The sequence below is a fragment of the Rattus norvegicus genome, chromosome 10 (genome assembly GCF_021556685.1).
Source record: "Rattus norvegicus strain SHRSP/BbbUtx chromosome 10, alternate assembly SHRSP_T2T, whole genome shotgun sequence".
NCBI classification, from domain to species: domain Eukaryota; kingdom Metazoa; phylum Chordata; class Mammalia; order Rodentia; family Muridae; genus Rattus; species Rattus norvegicus.
Window position 1 is genome coordinate 52,068,881 of NC_141543.1, and position 20,942 is coordinate 52,089,822.

A 20,942-nucleotide genomic window follows, 5' to 3' on the forward strand; every position below is an offset into this window, starting at 1 on the left:
AGCTCCAGCAGACAAGCCTGCAAAAGTGGCTGTGTACTTGGCTCTTGGCCAAGGCCTCCTACTGCCAAGACAGAGCAAGGTACTCTTCAGATCACTTCGAATTTCAATGTCCCTGTCCCCACATCCCGGTAATGGAACCCCTTGTCACCTCCCCACTACCCCAAATTCCTTGGGAGGCCAAAGTCTTATTTCAGTAATGTACTGAGAAGTTGCCATTCACACACACACATTTTATTTTTATATAAAATAAAGGGTCATATGCCCAACATCCTTTATAGTTTAATAGCCCAGAAGTCTCTTTAGAAATCTCCATTCCCCGAAAGAGGCTCCCTGTTCGCAAGCTCTCTGGGGGTTTGTCGTTCAGAGGGCTGCATCCAAGGGGTCTTACAGTGTGGCACAGAGGCCCCGCAGCTCAAGGGGAAGGATGTATTTAAGACGGAGCCCATGTCCTGCACTTCCCTTTACCACACTTTGGCAGAGCCTGGCAGGGCCTGCTTTAGCACAGAATGCAATCAGAGGTGTGGTTCTTTGGCATGTAATCTGTGTTGATCCATCCAAATGGGCTTGGCACAGGGCACAGGCTTAGGAGGACTGCAGGAGGCTGGGGTACAGGGCGGTTCAGGACACACATCTGGACACCCAACTGAAGAGCAGGGAGGCCAGCCAAGTCTGGCCTTCCGGAACAGTTTTGGGAACAAGTGGCCACTCTAGAGTTATAGCTCTATCATTCCCATCCCTTTGTCTTCCCTGTTAGGGGCCCCCAGCTCCAAAGCGAGTTATGCTGGGACCTATCCCAACTGTAAAACGGATGGGGTTCGGGATCCAGGGCCAAACTTCCAGGCTGAGACCCACCAGGGAAATAAACTGGAGCCGGGTAGGGGAGGTGGAGCCTTATGTGGTGGGAGATCCTAGGTTCCAGTGAATAGCAATTAGCCATAGTCAGAAACAGGCCTTACACCCTATCTGCTGCACTCCAAGCACAGCCTCATGGCCAGAGGCCTCCTCAGGGTTCGGGACCGACCTTAAAACCCCAGCTCAGCCAATGTTTGGCATGGGGCATTCGCCCAGTATATACGTGGTCTTGTCTGAGTCCCTGGCATGTCCACACCCTTCCTCCTGCCTTCCACATATTTCCCGCTTCGACATCTCCTAGCTGTTATTCTTCCTGGAGTAGGGGCTCTCGGTCTCCTCCTTGAACTCTCTCATCTTCCTCTTTCTCCATGCAGCCCACCGTCGCGGCCAGCCCAGCACCCACACCACCCCCAACTACAGCAGCCCCAGTGGCACCCACCGCTGCCCCGGCTGCCACCATCCCAGCTTCTGCAGCCAACGCTGCTGCCGCCATACCGGCGCCCACCACACCCCCTGCCAGGCCCATGAGTCCAGCACCTACAGCGCCCCCTACCGCGGCCAGGTGGCCACAGAAGCGCATTGTGTAGGAGTCCATGAAGGCCTTGGCTTCTGCCTGCAGCTCGGCTTCCAGGGCCTCCAAGGTCTGCTCTCTCTCCTTGCACAACAGGGCCACACCATGGCGGGCCAAGATAGCATCCTTCTGGGTAGAGAGGAGGTTCCTCATAGTGTCGGGCAGTACTCGTAGTGCAGAGAAGATGCGCTTGGTGGCTATGTCCTGGGGCAGCGGTAAGGAAAAGGGGGGTCCAACTGGGTCCTCAGGCATCCTCTCCTGCACACCCTCTCCTGCACACCCCGAGGCTCACCTGCTGTCTCACATACTCTTCAAACTCCTTCTTGGCGGCTTCCACTTTCCTCAGGTCATGAAGTTGAGCAGCCATCTGTCCACGGGGAAACCCAGGCTGCCTGCCTCTTTCCTCCTCAACCAGGGATATCCCCGATCCTCCATTTCCTCTCCCGGGGCATGCGGACCCTTACCTCAGGCCACCCTCCCCGACCCTATCCTTCCCAAGGGGAGGGGCTCATTACCTCATCTGGAGAGCTGAAACTGGGCCCACTCTTCCCCATCCAGCCGGAGAGGTTCTGCAGAGACATCACAGTCAGTCAGGGAGGGTAGGCGCCTCCAGAGGCCAGGTTCCCCGGGAACTTTTCACACCTTGATCTCCTGTGCCAGCTGCTGCCCTGTGAGTAGGCGTCTGTCCCCCCTGGCCATGGCGCGACCCTCACTCCAGTACCCTTGGCAGCGGCTCTTAGCATGCTGAGGGGCTGTGCTCAGCACATCCGAGATGTAGGCCCGGAAATGGTGGGAGAAGTCATCTTCTGTGTCTGAGGAAGAGATTCCTTGGGCTGAGGAGCCTGGGCCTGGGGGATATGGGCCAAAGCTAGGAAGCCATGCCAAGGACATCTCCACCCCTGGAACACTTACTGCCTCCTGGGCTTGCTTGGCCTTTGTTCACCCACTGTCTCTCAGGAGCAGGAAGGAGGTAACAGCGGGCCCGTTTCCCTAGGAGCAGCTCTTGGACCTTGGGGTATTTGCCGGACAGCTTCTGAGGGATGGATCACATAGATCTGTGAGCCAAGGAAGCAGCCTCCCTCTGTAAGCACACTCCGGGGACCCCAGCCCAGCCTCCCTCACCTGCCGCCCTGGCATCAACCCTTTCCCTCTGTACCGCTTACCTGGAGTATATCACCCACGTGCCCCTGCCCTGACTTATTGTGATGGGAAGAGTCACGGACTAAGAGATCCAGATGCTGGAAGAGAAAGGGTCCTGACACCGGCAGCCAGGATTGGCGTGTCTGGATTGACGAGGCTAGAAATAGAAATCTTACCTGGATGGGTACCATCCCATAATGTTTGCCCATCACCTCAGCCACATGAACGAACATCTGGGAATGGGGACAGAGAAATTCAGGGTTGGCCTACTCCAAGGGCTAGAGTCTGTCCCCTAAAACTTCTTTCTAGCCACCCTGGAGCCAACTTCCAGACTGGAGATTTTCTGGCCTTGCTACAAACCAGACCCCTCATGTTCAACCCTCTGACCTGAATGAAGCCCACTAAGCCAATTCACATGTCATAAACCCTAAGCCTGAAAGGGGAGCCATGATTTCCCTTTGGTCCAGCCCTTCTGACCTTGTGGTCAGAGTGTGGAAAGGTAATGGCTTTAATATCGGAGGCTACCTTACCTCTAGATAGCCCAGATCTGTGTCCTTCAGCTCTTGGGAGGTGTTGAGGATCTGGAAAGAAAACCATAAGAGGCAAGAAGATTTGCAGATGTGGGAAGGTTCCTGTGAAGGACTCTGAGCGGCCTGCATCCCAGAACATAAGCCCAGGCCAGCCTGAGGGCCTCTTCACCTAGTGAAAGCCATCTTCCAGGCTTAGAGAGTTGTGTGGTCCTGTGAATCTCCAGTTACCCCGCCCCCCCCAGGCTTATCACTGCACCTTTAGAACAACCCATCTGCCCACCTTCACCAGGAACATCTTCCTCCTTCCAAAAGCACTTTCTAGAACCCTCACGGACCCTGATACCCAAGCCTGTAACTCTCTTGGTTCTGAGGAAACCGAGAATGGTGTGTATGGTGGCCGCCCCACCCAAGCACCTCTCACCTGGTACGAACTGAGCATCATGGTGAGGGCACAGAGCTTGACCCTTGTCTCCCTGCTCAGTTCTGGGCTCATGACATCTCCTGTGTCCACTAAGAACACAGCCACCTATTAAGGACGCAGACCAAAGGGTTAGGCCTGCCTTGCTCTGCCTAACCCTTTTCTTTGTCCTTTCCCTGGAGCTGTCCTTCTCATTCCTCTCTCCTTCCTGCCTACCCTCTTCCGTCCCTCTCCCCTCCATCTCTCCACCCTGTCGCCTCCACTTCCCCTCCCTGATCCATGATAACTTCCACCTTCTTTTCTCCCTCACCTTCTTCCCTTCTTTTCCCAGCAGGAAGGGGTGACTCCACATCCAGATGCCCCTCGTGAGACCATTAGCACCCCATCTGATTCCAGGCAGAGACCCCTCTGCTCTGGGCCTAGTGCTGTCTCCGGATTCCTAAAAGTGGAGAAGAAGGTGGTCCGTTCTACATCCCCAGAAACTCAGCTCCCCTTCCAGAGCCAACCTAGGGCTCATTTTGCAACCTCCTGCCAGCCCTGCCCTCACCAGGCCTGGTAAGCCTCTGAGCAAGTGGTCCAAGAGGAAGGACTTTCCTGAGTGCTGCTCTCCCAGGACAGCAAGCAAGCAGACAGGTGTGTCCCTGGCCAGAGGGTGCTTCAGGCAGCGGTTTATGGCTCCCATCCTGAGGATGAGGCCTCCAGAGGCATTGATGCGTACCAACAGCAGACGCTCCGCTCTCACAGCACAGGTCTCCTGGGCAGGACAGAGAAGGGTCCCCTAAGCATCCCAAATGGAACTGACCCCTCCCCCGAAGTTGAGAGTGTATCCAGCCTGGAACTCTGTGCCAAGTTTAGATCTAACCAGAGATCTTTGCATGCAGAGGTCATGTCCCTCACCTGCAGTGCAGGGGGCAGCGGCCGCTGAGGTAGGAGCTTCATCCTCTCCCCTAGACTGCGAAGGCCCTTCTTTTGCTTACAGATTTTCCGGCATTCAGGACAGCATGGCAGCTCACAGCCTGGGATGCGATGTGTGCTGAAGCATCGGATGCAGAAGTCGTGGCCACAGTCCAGTGAGATAGGCTCTCGAAGCCTTTCCAGACAGATGGAGCAGGTAGGCGACTCCCGGGGTGGGGAGGGACGCTGTCCCAGGCCCAGCTCCAGCTTGGGGAATGATGCATGGGACCTGGAGGGCAGGACATCATCCGAAAGCTGGATGCCTGTTGGGTGCAGGGTTTGGAGGTCTGACAGCTTAGGGGTGAAGACCCCTCTATGGAACCTCAGCTTCCTAGGGCTGCCTGGAGAGACAAGCTCTACCCATTCCTCACTTCCTTGCACCTCAGGTCCTGGCCATTCCAAATGAGAGCAGCAAGAACAGAGGGGAGAGTACCCCAGAGAGCAACCCTCAGCCATGCTGGCTCTACACATGCCAGCCATGCAACTGTGGGTGAGGTCCAAGGGAGAGATTAGCAGTGCTCTGGCTAGGGCTGTGGGAAATCATTAGCGGTGACTGCCTCATCTACAAGGTGCCCAGGGCCAACACTCAGGAAACCCATAGACCACCAGCCTTCTTGTGGAGGTGCTTCTTCAAGGGGGGACAAACTACAACCCCAGCTGCTGGGATAGTCAGGAGAGGGCGGTAGCTTCCTGGCACCCGGGGAGCCATTCTGCAGCTGAGCAGATGGCCAGGTTCTCAGAGGATTCCTTGCTCTCTGAGCTGAGCATCTGTAGCACCCACCTGCTTGTCCTGGTCCCTCCCTGCACAACCTGGCCCATCCAGCTATGTGCTTCCCCCTGGGGAGAACTCTGGGGAGCGTGGAGCAAAGGAGTCTGCTGGACTGCAGAGGTCCGTGCTCCTGGACCAGCCTTGCCAGCTGACCTGACAGGCCCACTGCACCAATCCCAGCCCAGAGGGCCCCATAGCTCACCAACTGTTGCTGCTGTTTCCCATGAAGCTTCGTTTGCTCTCCTAAGGGGGGAGGGGACAGATTTAGAAGAGAATCCAGACCCTGTCTTTCCCCCTGGGTCTCCAGAGTCCTTCTACCCTCCCCCCTCCCAGGTGGTTCCTTCCCACCCCCAATTCCCCTTCCCGGACTGAAGACTGAAGACTTGCCCGTTTGCCAAGCCGATGACAAAAAGCAGTGACTGACAGGACTGGCCTCGGCATGAGAGGCTGGAATGGCAGAGGGTCCGATGCTCAGAGAGGAAACCCACCGAGATCTTTTCCCGGTAGGACGGACAGCTAGAGGAGCAGGTGGAGGGTGGAGCAGGGGGATGGGCTCCTCGGTGGCTCTGCCTAGCTGTCAGCGCTGGAGAATAAATGAGCCAGTCAGAAAAAAAGAGAGACTGTAAAGGAGGGTGGATTCACCCCAGGGGGAGGAGACAGGGCTGCGGGTACCAGGGCTTCGGAGGAGGGATGAACCAAGCCCAGCTCGAATCCCTGGCAGAAGCTGGGATGCAGGCAAGCCTAGGCGGTGTATCTCCATGGAGACGAAAGGGAACGATAAGGACAGGGAGGGGGAGGGGAGACGGAGAGTGTGAAGCCACGTGGACGCACCTGGCAGAGCAGGAAGAGGCTCCTGGTGGAGCCCAGAAGAGCACCGCCCCTTACAGGAGCAGTTGGGGTCTTCAGAGCTCCAGGGCAGGGTGGGCAGAAAGGAGCAATGTAGAAAACAGGAGTGTGCAACTGGGGCAGACCTAGGGACAGAGAAGCTTTAGGTCCATTCAATCCCACACCTACTTTGACTGAGCATCCACTATACGCAGCACTACATGATGCCACTGTGTTCTATGTGACACAGTGCATCTTGTCACCCTCTCCCAGGGTATGTCACTGGAATTTGGTATGCCAGTTTACCAAATTCCCCAGCATCTGGGGCTATGCAAGTCCCCTGATGGTGGAGAACTATTTATTTTCCTGCCAGGGGCTTTTTCTCCATAAAACCTTGTGAAGAGACATCTTAAGATGTGTGTGTGTGTGTGTGTGCGTGTGTGTGTACATATATACATGAATATATACGTATATATATATGTATATGTATGCATACATATATATGACAATTGGATGCTTGTATACAATGTATCTTGATAAAATCCAGCACACGTGCGCGCACGGGTACACACACACACACACACACACACACACACACCCTCTTCCCTGGACCCCTACCAAACAAGTTCTCATCTTCATGTCCTTTTTAGAACTTCTTAATAATTCACTGAGTCCAGTTAGTTCACCCCGAGGGCACATAGGTGTGAGACAAACTACTAGAGCGTGGGCAACCTACCGGTGGCCACACCCCGAAAGAAAAGTGACAGGCCTCCACCAGCAGCAGACAATTGCCAATAGCTCTTCGGAAACTTCACCCATCTCTTCCCAGTCTCTTTGCTGGGATGTTGGCTGGTCTGATCTTGTACACATAAGCACGACAGTTGTGAGTTCACGAGTGCACCCGCCATGTCTTGTCCAGAAGACAGCATTTCACGGCACCCTACGGCTCGTATCTTCGTCTCAGCTCTCTCGTCTTTGCTGTCCTCTGAGCCTTGGGGCGGAGGGGAAAGCAGGGGTCGATAGAGATGTCCATTTAAGGCTGAGCACTCAGCAGTCGCTTACTCTCTGCTGTGAGTCTGTACGTTTACTGTGGTCCACTACAAAGAAAAGCTCCTCTGACTGAATTTGGGAACAGCATTAACCTATACATACGAACACAAGTATTAGAAAGCAGTTTAACCACATTTCCATCTCACAAAAAGCAATAGGTTTTTGTTTACCAAGGCTCATGTTTCCTAAGGTGCTTCATGGACTCCTTAGCTTTGACCAGGATTACAGTAACAGGCCCGAGTGCACTCCTAGGGAGCACACCTCATGTCCAATAAGAAAGAGGCTGGTTATCCTATAACATTCACGTCACTCCTACATCAGTGGGTACAGCATCAGTACTGCGGGGTCCAGCAACAGGTAAAACCCAGCAACATCCTTTTCTCCTACAGTGTAGCACCATCCTTGAAGGATAGCCAGCAGGGAGCAAATCCCAGTCAGTGCTGCGTGATTCTTCTATGTTCTGCAACCAAACTATGAGGGGGCTTCAGCATCAGAGTCTAACCATTTAGATAGAATGAATAACCAATAGTACTGACAATGATCTGAGTTATTCTGGCGGCTTCTAGGGCCTCCTTGACCATTGCCCATTGGGAAATGTCACATACCTTGCCCTGAGGTTCTTGTTTAATAATAGCCCATGTTTTCTTGGAGTGACAGTGTCCCCATGTGGAGTAACCCCATTTAAGTACCTTTTTTAAAAATTAGATTACAAATTAGTGAGATTCATACATTCCTAGTTTTGGTTACTGTGCACCCCACCCATTCCTCTCCATGACCACCCCGCCCCCACTTAAACCTTTAACCCTCTGTGTTCCTCACTCTGCTTTAATGTCATGCATGCTTTACTTTCCTCCTCCCATTAAGGCCATTTCCCCTCTCCTCCTGTCTCCTGTGCCATTTCTGGCTTTCTGACTTGACAGACACTTGAAGTCAAGCACACAAATCTAAAAGTTCAAAGCTCAGATCTGCATAGGAGAAAGAACACAATGAGACGATCTCTCTGGATAATTTTTTGTTCTAGTTTCATTCATTTTCCTACAAATGTCTTTTTTGTTGTTTTTGTTGTTGTTTGAGACCGAGTTTCTCTGTGTAGTAATGGATGTCCAGAAACCCACTGTGTAGACCAGGCTGCCTGGCCTCAAACTTAGAGATCCACCTGCCTCCCAAATGGAGGAATTAAAGGCCTGTGCCAGCCCCACCAGACACTTTTTTCCTACAACTGTCTTAATTTTGTTTTTCTTGGACTGGAGAGATGGCTCAGTGGTTAAGAGCACTGACTGCTCTTCCAGAGGTCCTGAGTTCAAATCCCAGCAACCACATGGTGGCTCACACCCATCTGTAATGAGATCTGATGCCCTCTTCTGGTGTGTCTGAAGACAGCTACAGTGTACTTATATATAATAAATAAATCTTTTTAAAAAATTGTTTTTCTTTGTAACTGAATAGACTTCCATTGTGTGTGTGCGTATGTGTGTGCGCGTGCGTGCGTGCATGCATGTGTGTGTCTGTGTGTCTTTGTGTGTGTGTGTGTGTGTGTGTGTGTGCCTGTGTGTGTGTGTCTGTGTGTGTCTGTGTCTGTGTGTGTGTGTGTACTATATTTTCAGGATCCATCAGCGGATGGACATCCATACTGATTCCATTTCCTGGCGATTGTGGACATGGCTGTGCTCACCATTGTGGCCACTGCTGTAGGATATGGAGCCGTGAGAGTGTGTTAATTGCATCTCTATTGCTGGAATAAAGCACCGTGACCAAGGCAACTTACAGAAGGAGTTTATTTAGGCTTACCCTTCATTCCAGAGGGATAAGGGTCTACCGTGATGTGGAAGTGAGGCTGCAAGTGTCAGGGATGGCAGCTGGAGCAGGAAGCCAAGGGCTCTTGAGCCACAAGGAGGAAGTAGAGAGAGAGGACTGGCAGTGCCCTAAGGCTTAGAAATTCTCAAAGCCCAGCCCTGTGACACACTTCTTCCAACCAGACCACACCTCCTACACTTCCCCAAACAGCACTAGTTTTTGTTTTTCTCAGGTCTCAAAGAAGCCTGGGTGTCAGCCATGTTCAGCCTGGACTCTTCCCTCTGCCTACTTTCTCCCTGACAGCTACAACAAAAACCTTCCCCATGCTTTAGGAGCAGGCACACCTCCTCCTGTTGTTTCATTTTTTAATTTCCGTTTTTGTTTTTGAGAGTCTTTTCTTAGGGGTGGGGAAATGCAAGTCGACCCAAGGCCTGTTTGTCTCCGTATAAGGACCAGGACTGATTTTGAAAAGAAGGTGATAGAGGATCAGCTCCAGGAACAGACCACAAAGACCAGAAACAAAGTCACAGCCCCCTCCCAAAGAACAGCCTGGGGATAACCACAAAAATGGGAAATACCGTATCTCAGGATAGGCCATGTGCACGGGGCAGGCCTATCTCCCCCTATGGTTAAACACTCACGACGTAGGAATGCAGACCACTGACCAGCTGTGAGCCCTGAGCACCCACCAATGAAACTTTAGATTACCTAATCCTTCTAGAAAATTCCCCCTAATTCCCTTTAAGGCTTGCACACCTTCATCTAGGGTTGCCTTTTCAAAGAATGGTTGCCCCACCCCTGCATGCTATTTGTTTCTGCAGAATAAACACTCTTTGTCTTTGCGTAGTATCTGAGTCTGGGGTCTTCCTTCACCAATTTTCCGACCTTTACAGAAACATACACACATCCAGCAGGCACACAGAGATAAAGACCCTCCACAGAACAGAGAAGGGAGTCAGGATGCTGGAGCCCAGCCTCTCAGTGAGGACTGGGAATCTTTAAGTCTTTGAAGGATTTTCCTCCCCTGATTTAGTGTTGGTCGGTTTGAAGGATGGCAGGATGTGTGGTTGATCCACAATTGTGTCATCTTGTCTTGAGCTGGTCTTGGACTTGTTAAGCCAGCCTCTCAGTAGAGGCACAACTGGTGGGAGAAGACGCCTGCAAGTCCTTTGTTTTAAGCTGCCAGCTTTGATCTCAGTTCAGGAGGGGGTGAGGAAGAAGTTGGCCATTTTGGAAGTTCACCATTTTTATTACCTAGTCATGGCCTCTCTACCTATCTGTCTGCCTATCAGGGAATATGTCTAACTCCAGTTCCTCATTCCTCCCATCAGAGTTCACCCCAACTGCTATTAGGGGTTTGGAAACGCCAGCCATGAGCTGCCAAAGAGAGTGCTGAAGGAGGAGCAGCGGTCAGAGTACCTCAGAGGAGGCACCAAGTCTGCCTGCTTCCCACCATGATGACAATGCACTAAACCTCTGAGACTAAGCCGGCCCCAATGAAACGGTTTGTTGGTGGTGGTGGTGGTGGTGGTTTGTTTGTTTTTTTTTTAAGATTTATTTTATGTATGTGAGCACACTGTCACTGTCTTCAGACACACCAGAAGAGGGCATTGGATCCCATTACAGATGGTTATGAGCCACCATGTGGTTGCTGGGAATTGAACTCAGGACCTCTGGAAGAGCAGTCAGTGCTCTTAACTGCTGAGCCATCTCTTCAGCCCCCATGTTTTTCTTTTTTCTTTTTTTTTTTTTTTTTGGTTCTTTTTTTCGGAGCTGGGGACCAAACCCAGGGTCTTGCGCTTCCTAGGTAAGCGCTCTACCACTGAGCTAAATCCCCAGCCCCTGTTTTTCTTTTTAAGAATTACTGTGGTCACAGCATCTGCTCACAGCAATAGAGCACCCTAACTAAGACAATAAGAAAGCCATTTGATGACTGTGAAATAGAGTGTCTCAGTTGTAAAACATGTTTCCTATGAGATTACAGTTGAGCTTGGTCAGGTCAGCCCAAACAGAAATGTCTACGGACAGCCTGTCTCCCAGGGTGGTGTGTCCCACCTTGGGGAAACAATTTCAGGAAGAAACTGTAGGAGAGAAGTGTGAGCAGTGGCAGCAACAACTTCCTCATTCCCAAGCCCCTCGCAGCACCCCTACAAAATCTTACAGCCAGCTTCTTTTCTTGGCAGACCCCCTCAATTTCCTGAGGGAGAAGGGCTGCCCCTCCCTGTATGCTAATAAACACAGTCCCATCCATCGGGGGTCAGACTCTGGTCTCTCTCTGCCTTGTGTCTCTTCATGCTGACTTAGAACTCTAACGGTGTGTACACTAAGAGCGTGATACGTGAGTGAGTTAGTGTCTATGACATATAAACAGTGAGACTGGCCAGGCACAGTGGTGCATGTCTTTAGTCCCTGCACTTGGGAAGCAGAGGCAGGTGAAACTCTGTGAGTTTGAGGCCAGCCTGGTCTACAAAGCAAGTTCAGGACAGTCAGAGCTACACAGAGAGATCCTGCTTAAAAAAAAATTTAAAAAAAGGTGAGCCTGGGGCTGGGGATTTAGCTCAGTGGTAGAGCGCTTACCTAGGAAGCGCAAGGCCCTGGGTTCGGTCCCCAGCTCCGAAAAAAAAAAAAAAAAAAGAAAAAAAAGGTGAGCCTTTTATAGGCATTACCAAGGCTGATGATTTCTTTGACATCATTTCCACTATAAAATGTACACCATGGAAAAGGACAGAAGTTTGGCTTGAGAGCTGGAGACAATATTCACCGGCCAGTGTACGATGGCTGGTTGCCAGGAGCCAGTATTCCATCAACAGAGGCATCAGATGGTGGGGTAAATATCCAACCAATGGAGTGAGACTCAATTACAGACCTGCGCTAGGATTAAAAATCTAAGTAAATCTCACACCTCAGCACAATTTCTCTCTCCTAGGCTACAGCAACAATTGTTAGATTTCAGGGAGAAGGGGAAGATATTTGAGGAAGAGGAGTACTGAGTGTTGTTTTATAAAATGGCGGTATAATGCAGCAGAAGGGAGGATCTTGATGGGACCATGCCGAGGCATCCCCCTGAACAGTCATACTGACAGGCCTAGTATAAAAGGAAGTTTACTGGGGAAGAAAAGGGGTCTTGGGAAAGGGGTAGAGACAGAGAAAGGTGGGGGACAGAGAAGGACAGAAGAAGGGAGAAGAGAAGAAGAGAGGAAGAGGCTGCAGGGAACACATGAAGAAGAGAGAAAGAAGGAGATGGAGAGAGAGTGTGTGTGTGATATAAGTAAGTTTATATGCCTGGCTCCTGACTTGTACCTATTGGGTGGAAATATGCAAGTTGTAGCTAGGTAGCCATTGGGCAGAGTCTAGCAGAAAAGTCAACACTAAATCAAAATCATCCAATCAAGAGATTGCCTTGTTGGAGTAGGTGTGGTTTTATGGGGGGGATCCTGTACTGTGGAGATGTCCTGTAAGGTCTCATTTGTTCAAACTACGCCTTAATGTGGCAGTCTCCTACCTGTGGACACAGATGTAGAACGCTCAGCTGCTTCTCTAGCACCGTGCCTGCCTGCATGCTTCTATGCTTCCCTCCATGGTGACAATGGACTAAACCTCTGAACTGTAAGCCAGCCCCAGTGAAATGTTTTCCTTTATAAGAGTCGCCATGGTCACAGTGTCTTTTCACACCAATAAGACCCTAAGGATGACATTGAATATAACCAAAATAAGTCATAAAGGGGTGGGGAGTCTGAAGAAACCCAGTCCAGCCAGACAAAGCAAAGCATCTATGAGGTTTGCAAAGGAAAGCAATGACTTGCATTATAAGAACGCAGGCTTAGCTAATATCTAATCTAGACTACGAGATTCAGGGATCAGGAGGTAAAAGTGTTTATCGTGCACTTGAGTTCAAGTTCCCAGAATCCATATACAATTCAGATGCGGAGATGATCTGTAATCCCTGCACTCCTCTGAGAGAGATGTAAGCCGAGCCAGGAGAAACCCGGAAGCTTGTGAGCCGGCTAGCAGGCCAGCTAACCTAGCAGATACAGCAGAGAAAAATCAGTAAGATCCGGCCCAAAACAAGGCAGAAGGCAAGGGCTGGCATTCAAGGTTGTCTTCTGACCCCTGCTGGAAAAGAATAACCCCAGTGTCACACAGAGGGCACACGAACGAAGCGGAAGAAACCTGGCAAGGCGACTTCTTTTTGTAGAAAGGGTAATCGAGCCATGACTGAAAAGCAGCAGCACACACTGCATGGGGGCCTCTGTCTTTTATCCCTAACGTGAGGAACAGCTTACGCCGTTCCTCATTGCCTGAAATCCAACCCTAGAGTCTGCTCCCAGCTGGCTAATTTTAAAAGTGTCTTGAAAAGAAAGACAGAAGGAGAATGCAGAATTATCAATATTTAAGCGTTTCGGGAATTCCAGGAAGCTGATTACACCCGGTCGGGCTCATCTAACAAAGGATTAACGAAAGTGATGAGGTGCAGACGTGACAACTATACGCAGCCATTAGGCATACTACATAGTGAGAATTTTGACTTCTTTAAAAGTATAGAAATGTGAATATGTTTTTGTTTTAACCCCAGGTCTGGCATATGGGGATCCTTCAGATTGTTCATAGCAGCTAAGTTCGATTTGTCTCAGGCTCTGGCAGGAGCGAGCATGATTTTGCTGGCTGAAGAGAGTTTACGTTTGGAATTCTGGGGACTCTTGAAGGGCTGTAAAAATGCCAGGGCCTTGAGTGGCTGCAGTGAGTGATCCTCTCCCTGCTGCTATTGCTGGGTTGCTGGGTTGCTGGGTTGCTGGTTGCTGGGTTTACTGGGTTTGCTGGGTTACTGGTTGCTGGGCTTCTGGGTGCCGGATTACTGGGTTGCTGGGTGCTGGGTTGCTGGGTTGCTGGGTGCTGGGTGCTGGGTTGCTGGGTTGCTGGGTTGCTGGGTTGCTGGGTTGCTGGGTGCTGGGTTGCTGGGTTGCTGGGTTGCTGGGTTGCTGGGTGCTGGGTTGCTGGGTTGCTGGGTTGCCAGATTGCTGGGTTGCTGGTTGCTGGTTGCTGGTTGCTGGGTTACTTGTTGGATATATCCTGACAATGAAAATCAAACTTGACCCAATTTAAGACCCACACCCTTAAACAACACAGGAAGTAGTTTAAGGAGATCAACGTCCCCTTTCTTCTCTAACTTTATTTCTCTCCTACCTTATGTTGGGGGCTTGGCAGCATGGAGAAAGGTGGTAGGAAAAAGAACCCATAAAGTAGCCAGAAGGACAGTTTGTAAGAGAAGAAATGAGGACTGGAAAATGGCACAGTGATGAAGAGAACTTGTCATTCTTGCAGAGGGCCTAGTTTTAATTCCCATGGCAGTTCACAATTGCTCATAACTCCCGTTCCAGGATGCATATGATAGACTGCCATACAAGTCAAATGCTGACACACATAAATAAGAAAACAAATAAATAAAACCTAAACATTAAAAAAAAAAATCAATGACCCGAATCTCACAGCCCCACACATGTGACATGGCATGTACATGCTTGTATGCACACACATGAACACACAAATATATACACAAGTACAGAGAATCAAGAATGGGGTCATACACACACCCCTCTGCCTGTGGCACTGTCCTTCAGCCCCAGTTCTTTTTTTTTTTTTCTTTTTTTCGGAGCTGGGGACCGAACCCAGGGCCTTGAGGTTGCTAGGCAAGCGCTCTACCACTGAGCTAAATCCCCAACCCCCCCCCTTTTTTTTTAAAGATTTATTCATTTATTATATATAAGTACACTGTAGCTGTCTTCAGACACACCAGAAGAGGGCATCAGATCTCTTTACAGATGGTTATGAGCCACCATGTGGTTGCTGGGAATTGAACTCAGGACCTCTGGAAGAGCAGTCGGGGCTCTTAACCACTGAGCCATCTCTCCAGCCCTCAGCCCCGGTTCTTTGCAGGGTCTTAAACTGCCCTGTCACATGAACGGCTTCTTGGTGCTGTTAGGTGTAGTGAAGAGTGGGGGAAGCTAAAGAATCTCTAACCGCCTTGGTATTCGTGCCCAAACTGTTACAGTCATGCTGGCCATACAAGGAGCAGCAGGCTCATACATAGTGTGTCCAGGACATAGGCACTTGGAGATAGTGGCAGACACCACTAACATGGCAACAGAGGAGGCCTGCAAACCCTTCCTTACCCACGGTAAGCACAGCGAACAGAGCATGAAACCTTGAAAAACCTGTGGTTTCCAAGCATGGGCGAAGAGGGTGTTACATAAGTGACCTATGACGGTCTTGAGCCTTGTGGGCCTGGACCTTCGCCTGCTCATTTACCCTCTCCCATTCTTGGGAGTGGCTTTCTCGATAAACTGTCTATTTTTATTGCCTTACCATGCATCCCTGGAACAGTTTGTCTTGGAACAGAGGGGCATGCAAGCATGGGTGTCCTCCAAAATCAGACCAATGACTCTAGTGCTAGTGCCTGCAATCCCCCTGCCCCGAGCCCTGCAGCTGGGACTAGGCTGGTATAGTATAAAATTCCTCCGGGGCAGGGAGGGTCATGCCCTCGTGTCTTAGGTTTCATCTTCCTAGACAGTCCCTGCTGGGAGGCCTCAGGCAGATGTAGCCCCAGCCCTGGCACAGGACAGTCCCTAGAATGGTTCATTCCAGGCCACTGTCTAAATGTCCCAAACCCTAGAGGTAGCCATCAGCTCAGTCAGGTTCCTCACAGAGGAATCCTCAGGAGACCATTGGTTACAAGCAAGTATCTGGTTTTGACTCCAGAGCTCAGACTTGGGGAATAGGAGGGACAACCAGCAGAAAGGATGATGGATTAGCGAGGTTCTCAAAGGAAGAGAACCAGTGAGATGAATAGACATATATTATATATATATATTAATGTTCATATTACAAATATAAGTATATATTTAGTAAAAAAATTATCAAATCAGCTTACCTTAAAATAGTAACAACAAACTGTCTCACCCATGAGAGAAGCTGGGGAACTCAGTGAACTCAACCTGGTGCTAAAAACCTAGAAGAATGGGCCCGGAGAGATGGCTCAGTGGTTAAGATCACTGACTGCTCTTCTAGAGGTCCTGAGTTCAATTCCCAGCAACCACATGGTGGCTCACCATCATCTGTAATGGGATCTGATGCCCTGGTGTGTCTGAAGACACTACAATATATTCAATACATAAAATAAATAAATCTTAAAAAAAAAAAAAAACCCTGGAAGGTTCCCAAAGAGGTGTTGGTCTTTAGCCAGAAATGGAAGCCTGGACCCACAGGTTCTGATAACAGTGAAGAATCAGCAGCAAGAGGGTGAACTGACTTTAAAAAAGGAGGACAAGCAAGAGGAAGTCATCATTCCACCCTGACCCTTTTCACCCTACTGCTGCTTGAACGTGCCTCCCCCACACTTGGAGTGGATCTTTTTCCATCAATTAGGGCAATTGGGCACCTCCTCAGGTGACTCTCATTCATGTGAAGTTTACGTTACAGCCAACTCCACAGGCACGGAAGACACTATACCTGTCTCCAGACCTCACCCCGTCAGCGGCTGGCCAGTTTGCAGAGGTTTCTATCAGCCAGTGATTAAAGGTCTGAGGTCCCCAGATTCCTTCTCAAGTTCTGTACCCCAAAATAACACTGGGATTTCTAAAATTTAAAAAAACACAAATAACCATTAATAATAATAATGATCCAACATTTGCTCAGCAACTTTTAAGGTCTTCAGTGTGTTGTCATGGGAGCCAGGCCTTGATTGAGTCCCACAGCATGTTAGCTAGTGTAAGTGCTTCCAAAAGGAAACTGAGGCTCTGAGAGCTGAGCAGCCCGCCCGGTGGGAAAACCCTACTGCCCTATTGTGCGGACTGAGGCTAAATGTCACACCTTTGGCTCTAACATCTCTCATGGTCTGTCTGTTCACAGAGGCCCAGGCGCCAAGGCCAGGTGGCTCAGACGTATTGTAGAGAACCTGCTAGATCCTGCCCTGTTTTCTACTTTGATCTCACGTACCAAGCATACGCCATACCGATAACATTTAAAGAAGCCATTAGCTGGGACCATGCAGTCAACCCAAGGCGATCAAAGCAAAAGGTGTCTCCCATGATAAAGTTCATGGACGCTCATGTATCTTCAGATGTGTCAGGAAAGGTAACAGCCAGGCCCCCAGAGGGGACAGTTTCAGTCATGTGACCAAGCCCCCCTGCTTTGGCCTTTACAACTTATCGGAAAAAACAACTCACTTTTTGGTTCTGCTTCAACCCTTTTCTGCCAACCTCATCTGCTTAGCTCATCAAAATCTCCAGTCAAAGTTTATAAAAATGAAGTGTTGCCTGATTTTTAAAACTGCAAATAGAAGCAAATTCCATCTTTAAACTACATGTGTTGTAACTGGATCTTCGGACAGGCCCCTACCCCAGGAATTCAGAGGCCCTGTGCAAAGGAGGAAGCCGGCAAAGGCCCGTGTTGAAGATCCCAGGAAACCCCTCGTTCAGACCCCCAGTCACTGAGCCTTGCTCCAGAACCCAGAGCTGACTAGACAGACGGCGAGTGTCCAGCTCACGGAGCCACATAGACAGAGACCTGTCACAGACAAGTCCAAGTCCGCACACTGCTCAGCAGAAAAGGATGTGACCGTGGTCATGCTCTTTGATTACAATAAAAGGCCCGAGTTCAGTGACTAGAGCGATCCCTTGCCTTGGATATCCCTTCTCATGAGTACCTTGGGCAGAGTACTGACCCAAGTCCTCAGGCTGGGGCTCCAGGGGCGGGTATCAGGAGACCCTTAACATCTTAATGTTACTCTTCCATATGGAAGACCCTTCTCCCAGCTCTTTCCTCGTGGGTAAGGATGATTGAAGGCCATCCTCACCAACTCAGAGCGTTGATAAACCTAAGGATAGTTGCCAGTTTCAGCCACGAATGTTTAAGGGTCATCTTACTGTTGTTACTATTGTTGTTTTGTTTCTTTTGGGTCTCAGGGGGAGTTGTTTGTTTGTTTGTTTGTCTTGTTCTATTTTTCTGAAACAGGGTTTCTCTGTGTAACAGAGCCCTGGCTGCCCTGGACTCACTTTGTAGAAATCCAAATCACAGAGATCTGCCTGCCTCTGCCTCCTGAGTGCTGGAATTAGAGGCATGTGCCACCGTGCCCGGCCCTCATTCTAGGATCTAAGATTTCCTATCTACCATGTTAATCAAAAGCAGAACTTTAGTTTTTGTTTTTATTAAGAAGAAAATGTATATCATCCCAAGTGTCTACTTATAACTATTTATGGTTAAGCAGATGCACAGACCTGTGGTTACTTCGTTACATAGTTAGTTGGTGGACCCCTCAGATGCCGTCATGGTTAGAAGTGAAGGTCTTCTGCCAAGTCACATGGTAGGAATATGTGGGCAGCTACCCTTAAGTCCAGCCATGGGCTCCTCGCTGAAGCAGACACAACCCAGGCCCCAGAGAGATACAGCAGTAGACGACCTCTAGGCTCTAGTCAGTGAAGGTCTAGACCAAGCAGCACTCACCATAGATCTGTGTTGAAAAGGACAGACATGGAAGAGAAACTCCATACAGGGATGAGAAATTCCATACTTCCAAGATGAGAAACTTCTGGAACAATCCCAAAACAGGATTATAGATGCTGGTGACTTGGGCTGATTTCAGTCGACAGCTTGACTGGCTCAAGAGAAGTCCTGGCAGTGGTGCACACCTTTAGTCCCAGCTCTCTGGAGACAGAGGCAGGTGGAAAAAACCTCACCTTCCCAAAGAAGAGAAACATGTGGATTTGTAAAGCACAGCTCTGGGTGTGTACAAGGGTGCTTACAGAAATGCAGGGCTCTGAGCTAATCAAAGGTTTGATTCATTGATGGGATGTGTTAGAACCGCTGAAGGCAGGGCCTGGTTGATGGAAGTGGGTCACCGGGTCACTGGTGGGGTGGAAGTCTTAGGAGCTATAACCTGCTCTAACCCCTTCCTGTTTGCTGCGTCATCAGGGACCTAGAAAGGTGGAGCCAGTCTACCTCTGAAACTTTGGTCTTTCCTCCAGTAAGTCACACTCACGGGTAGTGAAAAATCTTATTAACATAGATTCTAAGAAATAGTTTTAAGGTTAAAATCCATGCCTTAAACAACAAAGAATTTATTGCAATGAAGATTTATGGCTTAAAGTTGAGGTCCTCCGTAATTGATTGTCTTATGACGGTCCCTGTTTATGTCTGACAAGCTGCCACAACGTAGCGCCACAGGCTAAATTAAGAGATCCAAGTGTACACTGCTTAGTTTCTTCTGCATTCTCTTCTTGGCTTGTGATGAGCATCTTCCTCCCGGGTCTTCATGTGGTCCTTGCTGTATGGTGGTGTCTTGGTCCCTTCATCATCTAATACACATAAGTCATAAAGACATCATTATAACTTAATTTTGCCACTAAAAAGCCCCTTTCTACAAATTGTCCCCTGGGGGGGTGCCGATGTCAAGAGTTGAGACTCAACATGTAACATCAGGGGAAACAATTTAGCCAAGTGGGACTGGTGGGTGAATGGGGAGAAGCCAATGAACTCTGAGAGGCTAGCAGAGTAAGCACACAAAACTAGACTCAATCTCCCAAAAATAACCACAAAGGCAGAATTTACAGCAGCTTTTGGACCTGGTTCTAGCAGTTGGTATGGAGAGGAACCCAGAGGTAGAAAAACAGGGACCACTCCAAGGAGTAGGGCAACATAGAAATTGGGCTTTCTTCTCATTAACCCTCAAACCATTGAGGTGGCTGTTCACCCCTCAACCCATTTCACAGATGAGAACACTAAGACTTGGAGAGGTTGAGTGATTTCCCTAATATTCACAGCTTGCTTGTTTGCTTGCGTGCTTGTTTGCTTTTTATTTTGTTGTCATTGTTGTTGTTGTTGTTATTGTTTATAGAAGTCAGGGTATTATGGTTTGGATATGAAGAATTCCCATTGGCTTCTGTGTGGAACATTTGGTCCCAGCTGATAATGCTGCTTTGAAAGGCTGTGGAACTTTAGGAAGTGGGGCCTTCCTTGAGGAAGTGGGTGACTGGAGGTGGGGACTTACAGGTTATACCCTAGTTTCTGCTGTGACACGGAGGAATGGATGAAGCCTTGAGTAGATGTTTATTGTTGACATAAGCACGGCCATGTCAAGAGTCCCTATGCCTCAGACTCATGGGAGTGGCAAGGCCTTTCCCTAATCCGTTCAGATGTTGACTGTGTGCAGATAGCACCAACTGCATCTTCCTCCCCCAGGGTGACTGTAGCCTGAGACTGCTCCTCTACAGAGACCCCCACCCCCACCCATGGCTGTTTGCTAACCTGCATCCTCATTCTGCTGAATAAGTAAAACACAGTGGCGTGGCCAGGCTGCTGGTGCATCTCCACCAGAGCACATGGCCCACCCAATCCCAGCTTCTCTGTTCCTGTGTTCGTCCGTTCTTTCTTTCCTTTGTCCCAGTCAGGTAAACCTCAAAGCCATGCCTGTCTCAAGCCCTTCCTAGTCTTCTGAGGGCTAACAAGCTGAACTACCAGCTCTCATGCCACAGACAGAGCCACCATGCCTTCCCCGTCTTCTAACCATCAGCCGGAACAGAGTCTCTGTCCCTTAAGCTGATTTTTCACAGCCAGGAAAAGCTATGGATACAGAAGAGGAGCTCCAGAAGCTGCCAAGGTTGGTCTCTAACTCCTAAGCTGAAGCAATCCTCCTGCATATGCCCCCCTGCCCAGTTTCTTATGGGGAATGTTAAAATGAAACCTTATGTGTATACATGTTTCTGTGTGAGTGTATTCCACATGTACACAGATGTTTGTGAGGGCTGGAGCAGTAGGCTATGCCCCTCACTGGAGTTACAGGTAAGCTGTTTGATGCGAGTGTTGGGGTCTGGAATAACATCAGGTACTCTTGACCCCTGAATCATGTCCCCAGCCCCACATGGAACTTTCAGCAGCTGTCCCAGTCAGGCTCAGGGGACCCAACAAACATTTTTAAAAAGGAGGGAAGACAGGATTCAAACAAGCTCTGCCCACCTTTGTGGCTATTAAATCCAGAGGATGGGTTGTGGG

The 20,942-nt window shown here is 49.6% G+C and overlaps 1 protein-coding gene and 1 long non-coding RNA gene across 16 annotated transcripts; one reads left to right on the forward strand and one right to left on the reverse strand.

Annotated features, from left to right (window-relative positions):
* Positions 1–209: 209 nt before the first annotated feature.
* Positions 210–7,201, reverse strand: Rnf112 (ring finger protein 112). Of its 15 annotated transcripts, none has more exons than XM_087569862.1 (16): positions 6,796–7,201; positions 6,066–6,205; positions 5,622–5,817; positions 5,437–5,477; positions 4,409–4,728; positions 4,059–4,265; positions 3,822–3,950; positions 3,515–3,619; positions 3,094–3,144; positions 2,740–2,796; positions 2,587–2,661; positions 2,336–2,456; positions 2,066–2,235; positions 1,939–1,992; positions 1,716–1,790; positions 210–1,627 (listed from the first exon to the last, which is right to left on the reverse strand). In XM_087569862.1, exons 1-16 carry the CDS (start codon positions 6,927–6,929, stop codon positions 1,157–1,159), a joined length of 2,346 nt encoding a protein of 781 aa, XP_087425988.1. In that variant the 5' UTR covers positions 6,930–7,201; the 3' UTR covers positions 210–1,156. The 15 variants fall into 15 exon arrangements, with proteins under 15 accessions (XP_087425988.1, XP_087425996.1, XP_087425989.1 ...); XM_087569870.1 differs by having other exon boundaries at positions 4,059–4,262; positions 4,409–4,694; positions 5,723–5,817; positions 6,796–7,010; XM_087569863.1 differs by having other exon boundaries at positions 4,059–4,262; positions 6,796–7,010.
* A 5,872-nt stretch (positions 7,202–13,073) lies between these two features.
* LOC134480801 (uncharacterized) lies at positions 13,074–18,037 on the forward strand. The gene is made up of 4 exons (XR_015631690.1): positions 13,074–13,371; positions 13,477–13,640; positions 14,950–15,075; positions 16,806–18,037. It is a non-coding gene; the product is annotated as an uncharacterized LOC134480801 (long non-coding RNA).
* Positions 18,038–20,942: the final 2,905 nt, after the last annotated feature.

Bases quoted from the DNA above. Each gene is read 5' to 3' on its own strand.
- Rnf112 (XM_087569860.1), bottom strand. From the start codon at position 6,929: ATGTGTACAAGATCAGACCAGCCAACATCCCAGCAAAGAGACTGGGAA. The intron at 3,620-3,821 runs GTGAGGGAGAAA...CGTCCTTAATAG, and splicing joins TGGGAAAAGAAGGGAAGAAG to GTGGCTGTGTTCTTAGTGGA. The intron at 1,628-1,715 runs GTGAGCCTCGGG...CCGCTGCCCCAG, and splicing joins AAGAGTATGTGAGACAGCAG to GACATAGCCACCAAGCGCAT.